General features: G+C 44.4%; 1 protein-coding gene across 3 annotated transcripts in view; it reads right to left on the reverse strand.

The window, feature by feature from the left end:
- Positions 1 to 16,638, reverse strand: part of ldlrap1b (low density lipoprotein receptor adaptor protein 1b) — a 31,642-nt gene extending 15,004 nt beyond the window's left edge. For 2 of the 3 annotated variants that reach the window (XM_071900187.2, XM_078289510.1), the window contains exons 1-2: positions 16,387 to 16,638; positions 1,602 to 1,744 (exon numbers count right to left, since the gene is read on the reverse strand). In XM_071900187.2, coding sequence (XP_071756288.1) covers positions 1,602 to 1,744; positions 16,387 to 16,471 — 228 coding nt within the window. In that variant the 5' untranslated portion in view covers positions 16,472 to 16,638. The remainder of the gene's footprint in view (positions 1 to 1,601; positions 1,745 to 16,386) is intronic. The other variant, XM_071900179.2, reaches the window with a different exon arrangement.
- Between the last annotated feature and the right edge of the window lie 2,990 nt (positions 16,639 to 19,628).

A 19,628-nucleotide genomic window follows, 5' to 3' on the forward strand; every position in this document is an offset into this window, starting at 1 on the left:
AGGGGGGAGACAGACAGACAGCAGAGAGAAAGGAGGGAGAGAGCGAGAGAAAGAGAGAGAGAGAGAGATTAAAAAGACAATCAATCTAGCCACTGAATCAAGCTGCTCATACCATCAATGTGTCAGCATTACATTTATGTAAATTGCAACTCAGACTAGTAATTTTTAATCAGGCCAGCCAATCAAACTCCACTGATGACAGGGATGTAGTAAAAGAAAGAAATCAAGTTACGAAGGAAATTTCCTGCCATCAGGCGTTCATCGAATCAAGAGGTCAAAACAGCCCACTTCCCCTACCAATCAAAGGAGAAGTTTAAACCTTGTAGACAGGCAGAAACTTTCTAGCCGGAAAATGCCAAGCGGTTGGCTTGATGCTGAACACTGAGAGAATATGCATGTGGATCCAGGCTGCAGCAAAAGCCTCTACGCAGCATCCAGCAGTGAGAGACATTCAAAACAAGCAGCTTGTTTGAATCTCAAAAACACCAACGCGCATAAACACAATCTGATGAAAGATACTTAGGAAAACAAAATTTGTGAGATGTGAGAAAACAAGTGTGTGAGTTAACTTAAGAGACATCTACACTTAAAGAATCTGTTCCAGGCTGTAACTACGGCCTTGTAAAGCATTACTTTACATCAAGTCAACCTATTATACAAGGCGACAGGTTAAAAAATGTCCCATTCAGCAGCCTTGCATCCTTTTCAGAGGGACATCAAGGGCAGCTAAACAGATTAGGTCCAATCAGAGTCTCTCCCTCTCTCTCCATACTGTCACAGTGTCCTGTGTCCCACCATTCTGCTGCCTCTAACTTCATTATCTGCCGAGCTGCCAGATCCAATAACAATAAGCCTTTTCCAGCATGATAAAGCTGGCCGAGCCTTATACTGAGCAGTGGTGTCCAAACTAATTGTATCCTCCTCCAAATGCCAGCCTGGGCCTCAGGGAAAAGCAGGCAGCCGACCAGTCGCTTTTCACCGAGGTGCCAGTCAGGTCACAACAGGAGAAAACACCTGGATGACTGTATGATTCTCAAGTGATGGAGGTGTTGAAATGGAAAAAGATATTATGTGCGCACTTGAGAGAAACTCATTTTCTGGGAATGGTTTTCTGAGTAGTCGTGTTTTGACAAGAGGTTTTGGGCGTTCTATGTTTGAGCTATTGAAGTATTCAGTAGGTGCATGTCTGGGCAGCCATATACACTACCAATGAAAAGTTTGGACACACCACATTTTTCTTTATTTTTGCTATTTTCCACATTTTAGAATAATAGTAAAGACATCAAAACTATGCAATAACACAAATGGAATTATGCAGTGACCAAAAAAGTGTGTCTTGATGGAAAGGCAAAGGCTTTGGAAAGAAATTCATACATAGGCATCAACTTCACTATTTATATTTGTCTACAAAACAAATTCCAAGCATTTATGCGTAAGCCTTTAGATAAAAACGGCTTTAAGATAATGAAAAACGTGCATTCAATCAGGTGTGTCCAAACTTTTGGCTGGTAGTGTATGTGTGTGCGTGTATGTATATTCACATGAGCTTATGTGGATATGCATGCTTCTGTCCGTGTGTGTGTGTGTGTGTTGTCTCTCACCGTAGCCACTATCCTCTTGACAGCGGCTGCAGACAGCTCCTCTCCTTTGGGCTGCTCGACCAGTGTGACCCCCAGATATTTGAGCTGGAACACCATGCCCTCCAGAAGGGTTTCCCTCGTGTCCGTCCAGTTCTCTGGAAGCTCTGCGGAGAGGAGACACGCACCAGTGACATTTCTGCTCACCAGCAACCTCACTGCATGTAAGGCAGGCTCTGCGCTTCTCCTGTCAGGCGAGTGTCAGCGCAGCCTAGCAGTACAGCATTCTCAAAGTCCACCGTCACGGATGATAGACTCAACTACATTAGATATGAATGCAGCCAAACCATGTACTCATTATGGGTGGCTGTTAAGGAGTGCATTTTCCTGCGTTTCGGTTGAGAAAAGAAAGTGAATTAGGCTATGTCTGGAATTTTATAATTGTGAAAAATCAACTGCAGATTTTGAAATGTTTTTACTATGGAAAACTAATGGACAAATGGGTGATATATAGGCAGCGTCCAAAAGGCTTAGTAAACTAAAAAAAAAACATTACCTGCCAAGAGTATTTTTTACTGGTCAACATAATTAATTTTTCATTGAAATATGTCACCCTACTGGCTATTTGATACATAGAATCAGGTACTGTGTCAATTTAAAACTTGCACACTCACTTACACAATGGATCAAGTGTATAATTCATCATGAAGTGCAACAGAACCTGAACATACAAAACTAACTTTGCTACGAGACAAAATGCTGAAATGGTTTTGTTAGCTACTCCATTTGCTTCACAGCCTTGACTGCTGTTTTCTGTTGTCTTTCAAGGGTCAAATATCTGCTGTTCAGTGAACTGTACTGTAAAGTGTAAACAGAGATATTTAACATAACCTTTCCCTCCATCTACTCCCCATTCCTCCTGTATCTTTCTGAAGATTGCGAGCCTTGGGCATCAACCATGTTTTCCCTGTTTTCAGCTAACTGCCAAATCCAGGTTCAGCTTATGCTCTTGATTTTGACCTCAAACAAATCACAACTAAAAACAGCAGAGATAAAACTGCTCCCTCGACTGTTTCCCTTCAAAACTCATTTGCAATTCCACCGACTACTCCTTGTGAAGTCATTTATAAAAGATAATCTCCCTTTAGTCTATGAGACAATGACATTCAGGCAGAATCTAATATTGTAATCTTTTTTTTTTTCCAAGAATGAAACACCAAGCCTGTGGTTTTCATTTCTTTTATCAGAAGAATGCTTGGTGAGCAGCTCAAGGGCAATGTCCATCTCTTCATATCAGTATAAAGATAGCCGGGTGCCTGGTCACAGGACTAGACCACAGCAGCGATGGAGCCGTGAGAGAGGAAGAGCATAAAGCCACGTGTGAATTGACAGCCTTCCTAATAACGCAATGTCATTGAGTGCTGTAGGCTATTCAAATTATGCACACGAGCCATACTAGATTCCGCAATGATCAAGAGTTTTCATACATTTCAGAGTGGAAGTTCACATCATCACAAGTGGAACTACTTCTCCAGGATGCCATTTGCTCCCAGAACAAATTCACCAACTTCTCCCTAAAGCTCATAAAAGGTTTATAGACTTGTCACTGTGTGGAGTGATACTGAGAGGGGGAAGTGGGCTCTGTTCGTCTGTTCAAAAGGCCGACCAATAAACATGGCCGCCGATGTCACCCCCTCCCTCCTGGGTGGTCTTCATGACACCCACTGACATTTCCTGTTGACCTCGGGGTGATCTGAAGAGGAATCCTGTCGTAAGGGCGGCCATGTTTTTGTCTAGGGAGATGTGCAGCCGACTGTAAACGGCAAGGAGGTTCCACTCGCATGCTTTCCAATGGTTTCATGGCTCTGGGTTTCAAATGTAGGGTAAAGCCAAGGAGAATGATTCTTCACTGAATGAACGGTTCAGCCCTCATATTTTATACCACGTCATGTATCATGTTTATGACAGGTTGTATTTTATGCCATGTGGGCGCTCCAACAAAGGCTTACATTTTTTCCCCATTTATAGCCGGAGTGCTTTAATTTTCTTTAGGGCCACATGCTTTTTTATACAATTTTAACTTCACAAGCTTATTCTCCAAAACTCTTTGTTTCTGTCAAATATACTCTTAATAATCTCATCAAGTTACAATCTCCAGAGCTGCTCCATTTACAGTGAATGGGAAACCAAATTTGGGGATATAGTCCGCAAAGACAGTTTCAAATTCACTGTCAATATAACAGCTCCAGGTTAAGTGGGTCACTGTTTTTCTAGCTTTTGGAGAAAGTTGTTCATGTTCAAAAATATTGATTAAACGGTCTAAGGTCATAGGAATGAACATGAATTCGGTTTTAGGGTGAATTTTCACTTTAAGGTCTGGGAGTTAGGCTAAGCAAGCTGGTGGTTGTGGGGGGGCTGTCAAGGCTAGTCTGCTTTGCTAGCATGTCAGTCAGGAGGTTATGCAGTATCTCATGTGAGACCCCACATATGCAATTGGCTACTCAAGGTTAGTGAACTTGGAAAGTGCAACATCATGACTTCTATGAAATCTGTAAAAAAATAAATCTGACAATGTTCAGTTGAAGCTGTTCTTATGCCAGAGACTGCAGAACAGCATTCCTAAGAGAAAGTATCATTCCCCTATCTTGCTGTGTACCCTTGGCTATCGTCTCCCCAGTACATGAAGTATTTTCAAAGGTCCTTGAATGCATTTACACTTTGTGAGAACCCTATCATTTAGCTTGAGAACTCATAGGGTTGAGGATAAGATAAAGTAGCCATTTAGAGGCGGCAGTGGAGGCTAACCTATCATATTCCTTTCTTCTCCAGCCCAACTGAGCCAACTCTGAGTGGTTGTGGGAGAATGGGTTTTAATGGTCTAAATGCAGCCCTAACTAAACCCATACTTAACTGATGGGCGAGTCTGGCAGTGAACGCCCAGTCCTGAGGTCAAGGTCTTTGAGCTCCTGTGTGTGGTAAAGAAATCAGACTGTCCTCCTGTGCCGATCCTGTAGTTACATTAGTGCCTGGCTAAGTAGCACACTTACTGTAATGTAATCTGCAGCAAGAAACCACTAGATGCTATTCATGACCTGAATCAAGTTACCAAGTGGACAATAAATGTCCACTATGAGATAAAGCCACTTAGGATGTTTGCAGACATAAACATGATGGGGATAATGTAGACTTAACCTAGACTACAGTGTCACTTCTAACCTTACATGCGCGCTCATGCTTGCAAAAGCAAAAGTTATAGTGAACCTCAGTCCTTTCCAGTGACACTCCCACTGCCATGTGTTGCAAAGGCTGCATTCCTGACAACTGCACTCTATTGAAGTTCAAGAATCAGTCTGCTATGCTTTGAAAACCTTGTTATGTGTGATCCAAGGCTTAGGAGAGCCGTCATTCACGCAATACACACACACGCTCCAGACACAGCTGCAGCGGCAGGCCTGTTGTTGGTCCAGCACAGATATCAGAAGCTAGCCCCTCTCTTTCATCTGTCCATACTAATGCTGGCTGGGAGCAACTCTCTAGGGATGACCAGGAGTCGGAGGAATCCCCCCACCTAAGAGATTCTGAGGAAGCTCCTGAAAGACTAGATGAGGCTGGGAGATGTAGAGAGACCCCTAGGCCAGTTTCCCAGAAATAGAAGTAAACAGATGACAAACCAGAAAAATAAGGAAATAACTCCCTCGCTGTAGCCGTTTCAGTGAGCAATAAAACAACAGCTTTCTTCAAAAACTGCCACATTGGCAGTTCAAAGGAGCAACCAGTGAACCAGAGCTATTTTTAGACTGATGCATATACCCAGAGTGCTGCTTTGTATGGATAATAATCCATTTCCATATTGGCCACATTTACATTCACACAAGCCCCCCCCTACCCCAAACACACCACCTCCCCCTCCCGCGATCGCTCTCTGCAGCAGCGGTGGTGATTAGAGCAAACTTCAAAGGCTCCTTGGCTACGCTGGAGCTCCGGCTGGTCAGCGAGCGCTGCATGCCTGGCTGCTGCTGCCCGTAAATGAGCAGGAGAGAGCGGGCACTGGAACACAGGTCATTGCTGAGAAAGGGGACGGGATATTGGGGGAGGGGGGTTGGTGGGACTGGGGCTGTGTGGCTGGTAGAGGGCCACAGCTGCTGCCAACATCAGTGAGCTTGAGGAGCGCGAGGGTTTGTTTGGCCCGTGATCTTCAAAGGACGGAGTGGATAATGATGATCATTCGGCCTTGTTCTGGCCGCCGCTCTACAAGTCCTGGGAGGGCCAGGTGCCTCCGCCCCTGATCCTCCGGGACACCATTAAGATTAGCCCAGCTCACACTTCCACACTACACACACACACACACACACACACACACACACACACACACACACACACACACACACACACACACACACACACACACACACACACACACACCATTACACCATTACACTAGTCAATCACACTATGATAGTGATGTTCATGCTAGATGGGGAAATATGCATTATGGAGGAAGACTCAGTGAACAGAAAACAAAACAAATATTTTTTTGTTGACAGACAGATGACGGTTGGGGCGGTGGGGGTTCAAAATAAGAACTTATCCCACCCTGCAGCTGTCAACCTTGGATTAACTCCAAGAGGAGACTCTTTAAGATGATGTGTTTTCTGAATAAAGAATCAGTTATTTCATAGTGCTCAAACAGAATATAGAAATAAGAAATAGCCTATAGAAAGCGAGAAATCCCCGTTTGCTCTATTAGTGGGCATCAGCATCATAAAATACCAACAAAAAGACTGTCCACTCTAAAATCCACCCTAAACACAATTCGCATTTTAGTTATTCCAATAACCTCGGACAATAATAAATATTCATGAACATGAGACACTTTAAGACTCAACGAAGATGCCTCCAATCTAAGAGACACTTTCTGGAGTTGCTCAAATTACAATGAATTCAAAAGTGACTTGGTGGACTCTTTTTTTTTTCTTAACTCTTCCCCTTGTGTTTTATTTTATATTGTTAGCGGTTCTGAACCAGAAAATATACCTATATGCAAGGAAGGTCTACAAAAGTTACTTCCCCACTTCATGATGACATGAGCAGTTGGACCACATGGCTCCATTGTATAGCTTTGGGAGAGAGCTGTTTAAAATCACAAACCTAGCCTAAACCAGTCCAAGCTCAGAGACATTTCACTTTTTGAGCTAAGCTAATTTAGGGTTATTACCTTACCGTCATTCTAGCTGTATGCCATACCTGTGTAAACCTTCATCCAATACCCACTGGCAGACACTCACTGAACCGTTTGCTGAGGTGGCAGACTAATCCCCCAGCATGCTTGCGTGTGTGTATGTGCATATACCAAAGCCTGTAATCAGACAGCCAGTGAGGAGTCCACCCCGCCAGTGAGATGAGATGGCAACTTGTTCCCATCCCTTCTCCCTGCTCCTGAATCAGACATGTCTCAACACAGCACTGGCAGGGCTCGGCCAGGAGAGGAAGAGGAGAGGAACAAAAAGAAAAGGCATGTAGCTACCTCCTCCCTCAGCAGTTCACCTCATCTGAACTCTAGTAAAAGTCTGTGCAATGTCCTTATATGGCTACTGTTCTCGTAGTCACACTGTCATTTGATTAGAAAGAGTGTAAAATGCAAACATAGTAATAGAAGGCCTATAATACGGGATCTTCAGACTTCTGGATCAAATATTCTACTAAATGAGTATGATAGCAACAGAGCATTAAACCCATAAAGCATCTGCTTTATTGGTTTAGAAGAATGTATCCAAGCCTAAATTAGACTGTGTAAGCATTTCATTATGCATTTACTTACACATTAAGTTTATAAAAAGCTGTGGTCTGGAATTTCAGAGCATTTCAGTGTTGTTCATTCTCCGAAATGACTTTATTTTCAAACATGAAGGACAGCAGGGTGTTGTAGTGAGTAGAGAAACTATCCTTCAACAAGTACAAGCCCCGGCTACACAGCAAGTATCTGCCCCCTGCTGAAGTGCCCTTGAGCAAAACACTCAATCTCTACCAGCTCCAGGACCGCTGTTCTGTAGTCGACCTCCCTGTAGAGAGGGAGTAAGCAAAAAAGTGTTTTCCCTCCATCAGAGATCACTAATATAAAAGATGTTATGTCTAAATAGTTGGGGCATACCGGTGGCTCAGTTGGCTAGGACACATACCATGTAACCGCAACGTCCTGGGTTTGAATCTGGCCTGGGACCTTTGTAGCATGTCACCCAACCCCACGTCTCTCTCTCACAATCTTTCCTGTCTGTCTCTACTAACTATCCAGGACAAAGACAAAATTCCAACAATTAATCTTTTAAAAACAAAAGACTGCAGTTGTAGTTATTCTTGCCCCAACACAACAAAAGAGCACGTGATTGATCAATTGGCCGGCATGTTATGAGGAATCACAGTGGGCCTAGTCCAATAATTGTTGTGTATGTACACCACCTATGGCCAATTTCTGCAGTTCAAGCTGCTCATTGGAGCTGCGGAGGTCAACGGACCCACAGGCAGGTTTCCAGACAATCCTGACAGCATGGAGGCTAAGAGTCCATACAAATACTCAGTGGTGTCTCCTTTCTGTTGCCAGAGAGCTGTGGGTGTACAGGCCAGGCTGGGGTCACCCGACTCCTCTGGTGGTTACACAACATTCTGGTGAAGGAAATTCACTGGAAAGGGCTTATTCCTAAGATCCAATAATTAGAGTCCATGCATAAGCTGGGACTTTTCATAAAGTTTTAATGAAGCTAAAAATACGGAGGCTGTTGGGCCCTTTTGATGCAACAAGAGATCTGGATAAGGCAAGACAGATCAGAGGTCCCGGGATTTATAATCAAAGGGATTTGGGAGCTGGGCCTGCGCAGCGTTAGAGAATGAGAAGGGTGGTGTTTGTGGCGGCGGGTGTTTGGTCAAAGCAAACACACAGGAAATGAGGCGGGAGATTTGGGCAGGGAGGGTCAGAGAGGATCACTATCATTCTCCCCGTCAACAGCAGACGACAGTGACAGTAATGAGGAAAGAAGATCTGCTCTCCCTGGCCTGGCCTCTGCTTTGAGAAAGAAAGAGGGAGGGAGAGAGTGGGAAAGAGACAGACAGACAGCGAGACAGATGAAAAGTAGGCAGATAAAAGAGAGGTATGGAAGGGGGTAAAAGTGAAATAAAGTCAAATAACAGGAAAATATGCAAATACAGAAGGGACAGAGTCAAAAGCAAAATTCACACCACAGATGCTCACGTGCACACACACACACACAGACAGTCAGGGGAGACATCACACAACCAATCTAATGGACAATTAGGGACGTGCAACAGTCTTTAATCACCGTGGAAACAGCATGAGCACTCCGCTATGCTGTGAGTGCAGGCAGAATAATGTAGTTAATACTCCGGAGCCGGTGAGTGAGGGAGATATGCATGCAGCGATAGAGGCAATAAAAACACAAATCACCACAGTGCCGTCCCGACAGCTTAGTCGTTTTATCACTTCTATCTAGTTTGCTTCCAGCCGTGGGTGTTAAGAAGCTCGATAGTTATTCACTGCTTGACAACGGATGAAAGACTTTCCTAAAAACAGGATATGAATGACCAACAGTTGGGGACAGACAAAAGACGAAGAAAAGATTGGAAATGCACTCTCCTCATAGTTAATGAGACACTGCCTTCTCAACCCAAAACCAGTTCAACAGTGACAAAGCAGATCAGGTGACATGACTTAGGTGTGTGCGTATCAGACCACTACTTTACACATGCGGGTTAACAAATACACTCGCATTACATCAAACAGTGAGAGTCAGTGTTGTGTCAGTATCTGGGAAACTCTGACATCATTCCAGTAGCGATACCATATCAGATCACCAAGGCTGTGACAATATGAGTAAGCCACTGCAGTGTTGAAATCCTCAGTTACAACAGTTAGTTATTCAACAATGCCTGTCATGAATTACTATATGATGTGTGGGGGGGGGGGCTAGCAGGGAGGTGGCCCACCTCGGTTTACATACAAACACAAACAAAGACTTTCAGCTCAATCGGCAAAGCCCCGCCACTCCACGGCGAGTCGAGCCTGCTGCATCAACAGTTTCCCTTTGTCGAGACTGAAAAAAGCTTCCGAGCATTGAGAGCTCCCCGCATGGTGTCGCGTTGGGTTCACTGAATGACAGAGTGAGAGGAGAAAATCCCGGTGCGTTCATGTGAGCCCTCCGGATCCCCAGCAGAATGCCAAGCTGTGAATGACGCATTGTTTTCGAGCTGGCTGGACACACTGCTGCCCACCTGCATACCTTTTCCCCAGCAAGACCGGAAAAGAATAAATCTCTACTAGGGCCTCACACAGGGAAAAAGACACCACAATCTGGCAAATGATAGGGTCTGAATTTCATGCTTTGGCTGGAGATGTGCGTCACCCTGGGATATTAGGAATGACTGTGTACTATGGTTGTCTTTTATTTTGCCTTGGCCATCTTGGAGGCTTAATGTTTAACTATGGACACTCCATTCTCTCCAGGTGGGAAGCTTTGTTTGTGTGTGTGTGTGTCAGTCATGGCAAGTCTCAGAAACCAAACAAATGGGTATCAGGGAAATGGCTTCATGTCATGGACAAGATGTTTGGGTCCAAACAGCAGACCAACAGTCTGGTAAGACAAATCACAAACAGCCAGTGAAGACTACAGAGCGTATTCCAAAGGATCAATAGCAGGCAATTACTCTGATATAGCCCGAATGCAACCAATCACCAAAGCAACATTTGTTTGTGTAGCTGTTGGATGGCGAGAGAGGGAACTAGGCAGATTTAAGGCCTCAGCTGACCCATCCATCTTCTCTCATCTCACAGCGACGAGGCATCTGGAAAAAAGACCAATTCCAGCATTATTAGATTCCAATCAGGACACTTTGGGCTCATTTAGGAACCTGCCGACTCAGACGAGGGAAGACGCCTAGAGGGATTCCTGGGGGCAGGCACAATGCTTGTTGAGAGATAGCCACGGAAAGCCGAGAGCTACAACACAAGACGATGAGGCCTGTATTTCTGTTGCTAAACATAGCAGACCGGCTATTACGGGCTATCTTCTATGTTTTAGTCTGAAGTAACCGCATTATGCATTTAGGCCAATCTTTCTGTTAGCGCTGTTGATTCCAGTGCAGGTCAGAGACGAGCACCATCACCATCACCAGTTCCCAACAAGAAGCACAGCCATCATGGGAGGAAGCCTGAGAGAGAGCATTGTTAAGGAGGAGGCAGAGAGGGGGTGCAACTGAAAGAGAGAAAGTGTGTCGCTAAATATGGTGTGGCTGTCAGTGCCTGTCCCTGCCTGGAACAAGGACTGATCCGGTACTATTGTCATCTCTCTCAACTTCAGCTGCAGTGGAAAGAGCACAAGGAATGTTTTACATATTATCTGCAACCCGGGTCAAAGTCTCTTTGAGAGACATACACACATACAGCATGTAGTTTAGATATGAATGACCGCACAAAGATATAACTACAGGCCAGTCCACTAATGGAGCAGTCGATACAAAGTAAGTAAGATGAACAGTTAATGATGCTCTTTTATGTCCACCGGTCAATGTCCTCTTTCTCCTTCTCTGCCCTTGGATACCCGGATGCTCCTCTGGCTGTATCTTCAAGACCAACAGGCTTATGATAATCTTATATCCATATAGCAGCATTTCCCAAGATACACCAGGAAGCGTTGTATGACAGTGTAGCTATCACTGTTTAATTTGGTGACCGTCCAAAACAATTCCAGTTGGGTGAAGGACAGGATTTACAGAGGATAAGAGTCTTACGGCCGGCTTCTAAGTCCTAACATTGGGACACGTGTCTTTCAGTATTGGTCAAATCCACTCAAAGAAGGAAAGTGAGGAGCGGAAGAGGGAGGAGAAATGAGTGGTCACGCCAGTCAGGGATTACAGCCAACGACCTGCTGAGGCCGGAATGTACTCGACAAGAATCAGCGTTATGACACCGATCCGCTTGGCACTCTGTGCGCAGCCATGCTCTACAGGAGGGGCTAGCTTCCATTACAACTAAAAATGGTGCTGACAAATAAGGATGGCTTTTACAAAAGTAGGCTACATGGTGATTTCAAACGACATTGCAGACATTTATGATGCTCTTATCCAGTGCCACTTGCAACGGGTGAGCGTGTGGGGGTTCGGTGTCTTGCTCAAGGCCATTTCGACATGACACACGTTGATGGACACATTGGCTGTTGCGAGGATCCTGTGACCATTTGTATATGGAACAGCCTCTCCCTGCCAAACAGCAAATGAAATATCCACTCATTACTCATAGAAGCAGTAGCAGAAAACCAGATGAGAGGGGGAGGAGAGTGAAGGAATCTCCTGCTAAGCAAAAGAATTTCACTTGCATTCCAAGAGGCTTCACATCCAAGATACCTAGATTGGTTTGGGGTAAGAGGCATCCTAGGTTTCATAGAGTAAGCTCATCATTGGTTCAGCAGATTTCACTACCATCCATACCATGGCTCTGAGTGCTAGGGCCTCTGAGAAGAAAACGTTTGAAAGAAGAAACCAAAGTTGGCTGTTATGCCCTCTTACACACAGTCCCACTGCAGAGACTGAACAGTCTGAAGTTGAAAGCACAAGAGCTGCCGTTAAATCTCTTGAAGAAACCAGGATTGGGTTGCGAGTGGCTGCTGAGAAAGAGCGAGTCTTACTTGAATTACACGCTCACCGGTACTGTAGGGGGTGGGGGGGGGGCTGCTTAATCAGCTGCCTGACTTTCCTTCCTGTCTACCTGCCAAACACCCAAAAGAGATCCCTCAACCTTTACAGCGTGGCTGACAGGTTAGACAACAGAAATACCATTAGGGGCCAGGCAGCAGTGATGGGTCAATCTGTGGGCGTCCAGAAATACTCCGTAGAGTAATGATGTATACCATCCGGTGCGCGTCCTACTCAGATTCATCGTCAGCCTTCAGAACAGAGAAAAGAGAAGGACGGGTGATTGCAGGGTGGGGGGGTGGGATGATGGATAACATAGCGGAGTTTCCCAGTTGAGATAGTTGGCCCAGGAGTCTGTATAAATACACTCTAACTTAATTGGGATTTGTAGGCCTTCAACTTGCTGTAAATAGTCTCAGGTGGTGTTCATTTAGTCAGCAAGGTCTCCTACTGACAATAAGACTGGCGAAGTGTGAACTACCACACTGACCATATGTGTGGCCATATGGCTGCAGGAAATTACATTAATCATTGTCTTGCCACAAAAGTGAACAGGTTACAACACTGCTTCTTGCCCTGACTTCCCCACTGACAATACAGACTGGCATAGTCTTTAAAATTTGTCTGTTTGGCAAATAGCAGATGCTTCATGTTTTTCCTTGAGTAAAACCATAATCTGACAGAATTTTTTTAATATACAATGGGCCAATGTTTTATAATTTTTTGTGCCAAAAAAAATGTGTATGTTTGTTTAAAAGACATATTTTTGGGCTAGTTGCTGGAAAAAAAAACGATGTTTACTGTGAAATAATAACTGAGCAAGATCCTGCACTGACAAAGGAGAGTGGATGTACATTTTTCATTCACAGACAATTGAATGCAATATAACACAGTGAATGGTGGCTAACAGATGCAAACAGATCACAGTTCCTGCTTCACAAATTCATCATACTCTTGATTTAATCTCAGACAAAGCCAATCGCTGATAGACTGATAACAGTTATGCATTTAAACGCATTATCTGCCGCATACTGTTCCTATTGTTAGATGAGGACAAGAAACAGTCTAACAACTATTGCTTGGGGGTTAGAAACTGCCCTCTCAGACAAATGGTGACAAAGCATGACTGTGCAGTCCAGTCCACACACGCTCACACACGCACAAACATGACTCCATATACAGAAGCAGCCTAGAGATACAGACGATCTAACAGGGCTATAAATCACTGGGGACTTTACAACTCCATAAAGGAATCCTGCAGGAAGCAATCTCCATTACGGCCTGGCAGGCCCTTTTGGATGACTTTGTGCAGGGGACACAGCACCAGCCAGACCAGGGCCAGAGGTGCAGGAGGAAGTGGCCAGTGCGGGCCACAGAAAAGATACAGAGTAAATGGCTGCCCTAGAAAAGATGGCACTTGTAAAAAGTAAGACCTGCTGGCCTGACATTCCTCATCATGGCATTTAGGTTGAAGAGCTACAGATGTATTATTTAACTCCAGCCCCAAGGTCTGTCACGACAATGAGTGACACCATCTGAATAATGTAGCAAATGCAAATCAGTCAACAGCTAGACCTACTACCACCCCTTGCGACAGCATCAACAGCGCTGGCTCACACATCTAGGTGTTAGATATGATACAGTCCAAATGGCTCAGGGTCACATTCACTGCCCATTACCCATCTGCATGGGTCAACTGAGCAGACAAGCCGATATCTAGCTGCCCGTGTGTTGACAGCCCCATTGAGGAACAGAAGAGAGCGCCTTGACCGGCAACGTGGGAGGGAACTGAGTCTCCACGATGCAGACAGGGATTTTCTGCCTCCCACACTCTCTCAGTGTGGTGAAGAAAGAAAAATAGGGTCTTTGTGACCTAAAAAGAGGGTTGATGTTACATACCATTTTTCCCTCTGAAAATGGGAGCCATTTGGATGTAATGGGAGGGCAGTGCAGAGAAACCCTTTGTCAGCAGGCTGCCAAAAATCAACAGAGCTGTTTAAACTCAGCAGGAAATGACATAGGTGACACATTCTTTTATACTCTGTGCTGAGGCACAAGACTGTGAAAACAGAGGAAACAGACACTTGTGGTTTTACACATTGAATGTTGACATGAACTGATAATTAATGAGATGCTGGCCAATTCTCAGAATCAATACCGTAACCTGTTAGGATCAAACACTGAGGCAGTGGGCGAAAAGGAATGCAGCGCTGATGGATGCCAAAGAAGTAAATAGCCTGCTTTTACAAGGCCAAGCCCACGCATGGTAGAGAGAAAGAGACAATCTTACTGGAGACATATGGTGAAACTTACTCACAATCAATTGAAGATTAGCCTAAAACTAGGAATAACATGATTATTAATCTAATGCCAAAGCAATATAGGTTAAGTCTGAAACTGCAGTTTAAGCTACAGTACAGTTTTTATTCCGTGGTCTACTCTAGATTACAATGACACCTGCATGCATCACCCAACCACAAAGAGACTGGTCCATCTTGCATCAGAGGTGTGCTAGCTTCCTGGTACAACAAGATGAAACAAGTTGTTTTCCAGCACTAGCTGATGGCACTGCAGTTCACCAGTGCCTTCTGAAACCAAGCGGTGCCTGTGATTAAATCAACAGATCGAAACAATTGGAAGCTGAAAAGTAATTTGACCTTAAACAAAATAGGATACACCAATGAATAAGCAATGTGGGTGAGAGGAAATGCTGGTCTAGACCAGCACAGGCCCTGCACGAATGCACGTGCGTGTGTGTGTGTGTGTGTCAAGCAAGCATGAGTGACAGCAACAGAGAGGGAGGACGTGAATTTGCCACAGTTTCAATCTGGAATCATGGCAAAGCTCACCATCAGCCTCAGCTTCCAGCATTGGCGATTGGTCATTCACCCTCTGCGGCCACTGCCCGGCCAAATGTAGAAGGAGCCTGCTGATAGTGCATCATACCCCCAGGGAAAGTGGAACAAAACAAAGCATTGATTGCACAGTCTGGCACGTGTGGCATCTTGCTGGCTGCCAACTGCTCTATTGTCTATGAAAAATGGGGAAAGGCATGGGAGCAGGGAGCATTCTCCTTTGTGAAACCAAACATAAAAGGCAACCAGGCAGCCAAGCCTGCCTGTGAAAGCCCTGCTAGCATAGTGTGATCATGTGCAGCCGCCTGGGTGGACGAACACATTGGACATTGCAGAGCTGTCTGAGACAGGCAGCTGAAGCCAGGCATCAAAGACCAAGTCCAATTGTGGAAATCTCAGGCAAAATCCAAGGTAGCTTCCAAAATAATTTATGTCCTAATTTCAGATAGGCACCACTGAACTGGAGACCCCCGTAAGCCTTGAAGAGAAGACCCCACAATAATTCGTTTATTCCGCCTCCTACAGCCATTCATTTTTGTTTCACATTATGTATCGCCTAGCAACAGTACGTTGCTAGGTTTGTACAGAGAGGAAGACGATCACTCATCGTTTCATGCCTTTTTCTTCTGCCTACTTCTCTCTCCAGTCGCTCAGAAGTCCAGATCACAGTGTTTTAGTTCCCCACTGATCTCTGAAGCCTGCTCGTAATTTTCAAACCATCTCAGTAGAGTAGAGTGACGTGGCAGACAAGGGGGTTTCAGAGGACCTTCAAACTTTTATCGTATAGACCCCTCCTGTATGAGTCTGCAGGTCATCTCAGTGACAAAATGTTCAACTCGACTGGATATGTGGAGCGAAACGATTTGGACACTGAACTAAGGTTAGCTGTAGCTCTGTGCGCGAGCCTCAACATGAGCCAGTTACCGTGTGTGTTTGTGGCGCTGCTGACAGTTTGAGTGTCAAGTTCAAAAGCAAAACACCAAACATTTCCGACTTTAACGCTACTTGTACGATCCAATGTTGTGCTTTTGTTTTTCGAAGCTGACTAAAAATGTAGTAGGACTATCAAACGTATGTTTCCTCTGACAGTCTGTCCACACCGTAGCCAGCATTACTAGAGACGAGTTATAAAGTAACGCATCGCCGGTTGGAACGTTCCTACCGTCGTTAGCTATTTTTTGTCGATGCTAGCTTGGTTTAGCCAAGTTAGCACCAGCTAGTATCTTCTTGTTGGTAAATGTGCTGGACAGCTGAATACTTACTTTTATGTCTGCCCACACCCCACGACTGTTTGGCGATACTGGGGCTCCGAATAATTGCCCTTCCAGCGGATTTCAAAGCATCCATATCGTAATCCAAAACTGGGGCAAAGAGCCCAACAAGCGGCTGTTCCTGTCTCTCGAAGCACTTCGCTTGGTTTAGCAGCCTTCTCTCCTCCAAACTTTTTTTCAGCTGTTTTTCCTCTCTGCTTCACAGACAGCTCTGAATCGATGGTGGATTATCATGTTCGTCCCTCTGGGCGGTGTTATGTATGTAAATTAACCGGATAATGTGCGTGACGCCTGTTTGTGGAATCACGCGAGTGAGGTCGTAGCAGCGGCGCTCGTGTGCCGGGCGGGCGGTGCTTCTTCTGCTCCGAATTGAATACACACACACATACACACACACCACACGTTACAATTTGATTCCCATCTAGTCTCCTTTGTGACAAATGATCGCATATGATTTAGTAGTCATATCACGGGCTTTGGTTAGACGTCTCATGTTTAATTCAGCCACAAAGGCTACTGACGCTCTGCTTTTCATAGGTCTTAAAAGCCATAGTCCTTTTAATGACAGGTATCTGTAAAGTCATGATCAGGAATATAGGCAAATGTGGAGGGTAAACCCACCTACATTCAGTTTGCTCACCTTTTTAGGTTGACATAAATCTTTACGGAATAAATTCATAATATAGGCTACATCATAGTAACAGTATCAGTTTCAAACTGATTGAGGTTAAATTGAGGTTAAGTTTTGAGGGGGAAAAAACAATAATGCTTGTCTGAACATATAATTGATGTTTGTTTATAATGGTGGATGTTTTCCTTATGGTAACCACCAACTGAAGGTCACAGTTTATTGCCACGACACTGTACTCTTAATGCCCATTTCAAATCGAATATAATAATACAGTATTGTTGATCAGATGCATCTCCTCCCACTGCTGTATGTAACCCAAGCCCCCATATTCTGCCTCAATGCCCTGATGGCCCATCATAAAAGTGGACAGCTGCAGGAGGGGCAGAATGTAAAGCTGCTTCCTCAGGGAAGCCCCTATAGCGGTGAGTCGCGTCCCTCCAGGCCTGAGCTGCTGGACATCTGGAGGAGAAGGCTCTCTGGATGAGAAAAAAATGTATGAAGACATCAAGAGACATCAAGAGAGGAGACAGAGATGCATCACTTTGCACAGTTCTTCTGCTGGAAAGAAAAAAACCTACTGGCTAAGAGCAGTCAATATCATATTGACATCTTTTGGGTACAAAAACATGTTAACACCAGAAAGGCCAAGCTGCAGTCAGTTGACAGCTGTTTTGAGTTTTTCAACTGAAATATCTCAGCTTTTCACAATGTCCCTTCAGGGCTTTTCCTTGACCCACTTATTGTGTTTTTAGATTTTCTAGATAATGCAAGGGAACATTAATTATAATCATATTTACCCACTTCACTTGAGAGCCCCAAAATCCACTGGCTTCTAGTGTTAAAGCCTATGACCTGTATTAAGTGCCATCTTATCCTCAAATAACATCTTTCCATATAGAATTTCTTTGTGCTTACATCATCACAGTCGCAAATGGATCACTCAGGAGCCTGGCATTCAAAAAATCTTGCAGTACCAGATTTCACAGGAGATGACAAGCCCAGAAACAAGAGTGCTATATAGACTAATGTGTTCCCAAGGACACAAGCAACATGTACTCCCTACTCTCCCAGCTACCACAACAATGTCTTGACTTTTATCTGCACAAATAAAACGGATCCAAGAAAGAAATATCACTGCGTCATTGTGGCGCTGTAAACGAAATGATCCTCTACTCGGCTATATTCTTATTCTTGAGTCACAGTTTCACAGTCTGCAGTTACAGCCTTGAAAAGGCTCGAGACGAAAGAGTGTTTTCAAACTTTTATGCAAGGCATGCTAGTAAATCTGCCAGCTCTAATATCCACTTCAAGCGTATAAGATACACCTTGACTTTTAAAGCAGCAAGATGAGTAATAGTTACAGTAAGCGTCTTTCAAAAGAAAAATCAATGAGTTTTGCTGCGGGGGGAAAGAACAGAGGTTCAACTGCAGATTCAGAGGAACACGTGAGCAGGTTGCCCAACACTCACTGAGACGATTCTGCACTGTGAAGGTGAGTGTGAAAGACAACATAAACGCCAACAGGCAGCCTGACTCATAGCCATGGCCTTGTGAGTATATACACATATCCATTCATCTATTCACATATCTATATTTGTAGCTTTTATGATCACTGCAGAAAACTAATTCATTTTTAATCACAGCTTCTCAGTAGAGCCGGGGGGGATAGAAAGGGTATTTCCACTAAGACATTTGCTCGTGGACTTTATGTTAATTGAGTAGGTCAAGAGGAACAGGAGAGCTATACCTGGAATTTCGCAATTATGGCTTCATCACTTCCAACAGCTGGATTTACTGCAGGTTTGTATGGCCTAATGGCACTGTAAGTACAGACACTGCCAAATGCTGATAGCTAGAAAAGACCCATTATAATCTATATCAAATCCAAATGTTTGACTCTGCCAAACAAGTGATGCCAAGCGGGAACTGCAAGTGCAATAAAACAGAGTTGAATGTGAAACAAATAATACTCCTAAGACCCAAGATACATTATGCGTAACCCAGGCATCAGGTAATGCAGAGAAAAGTGAGGAGCTTTCCCACATTTACCTCGCTGCAAAGGTTAATCAAGCGTATTTGGGGAAAACCTGCCATGTGACAGAATGCTGAGCAGAGGGCTTCTTTCATGCATTGAAATTGAACGTCCTTGGCAGAGTGACTTCTTATCTCCCCCCCCCCCCCAAATTTCCAAGTGCATTAGATGAATTATTATCGCTCAAATCAAAATGTGTGGCAGCCCATAATTTGGTTCCTTTTATAGTTCCATCGCAGACTGAAATCTCAAGCCCAGAGGTCAGCGTAGCCCTGAGAGTCCCTGATGGTGATTACTTCTGAGTTTGAAAGGCAGACAAAGAGGGGGATGTAGACAAAGAGGAGATGTGCTTAAATTCTCAGAGTTTGAGGATTAAAGGCTAGCAGCCCCCTTGGCATCGTCTAATTGGTCCACAGCCCCAACCTCATTTACCTACACCAACCTAGTGCTGTTCTGGAAGAGCTGCCAGCTGGCTTTGCGGGAGCAGTTAGTCACCATATTATGTCTCGCTATGATAAAAGTGGTTGGCATGAAAAATTATTTATGAAATTCCTTTTGTCAAGAGCTGAA

This window comes from Centroberyx gerrardi, chromosome 17 (assembly GCF_048128805.1).
Source record: "Centroberyx gerrardi isolate f3 chromosome 17, fCenGer3.hap1.cur.20231027, whole genome shotgun sequence".
NCBI classification, from domain to species: Eukaryota; Metazoa; Chordata; class Actinopteri; order Beryciformes; family Berycidae; genus Centroberyx; species Centroberyx gerrardi.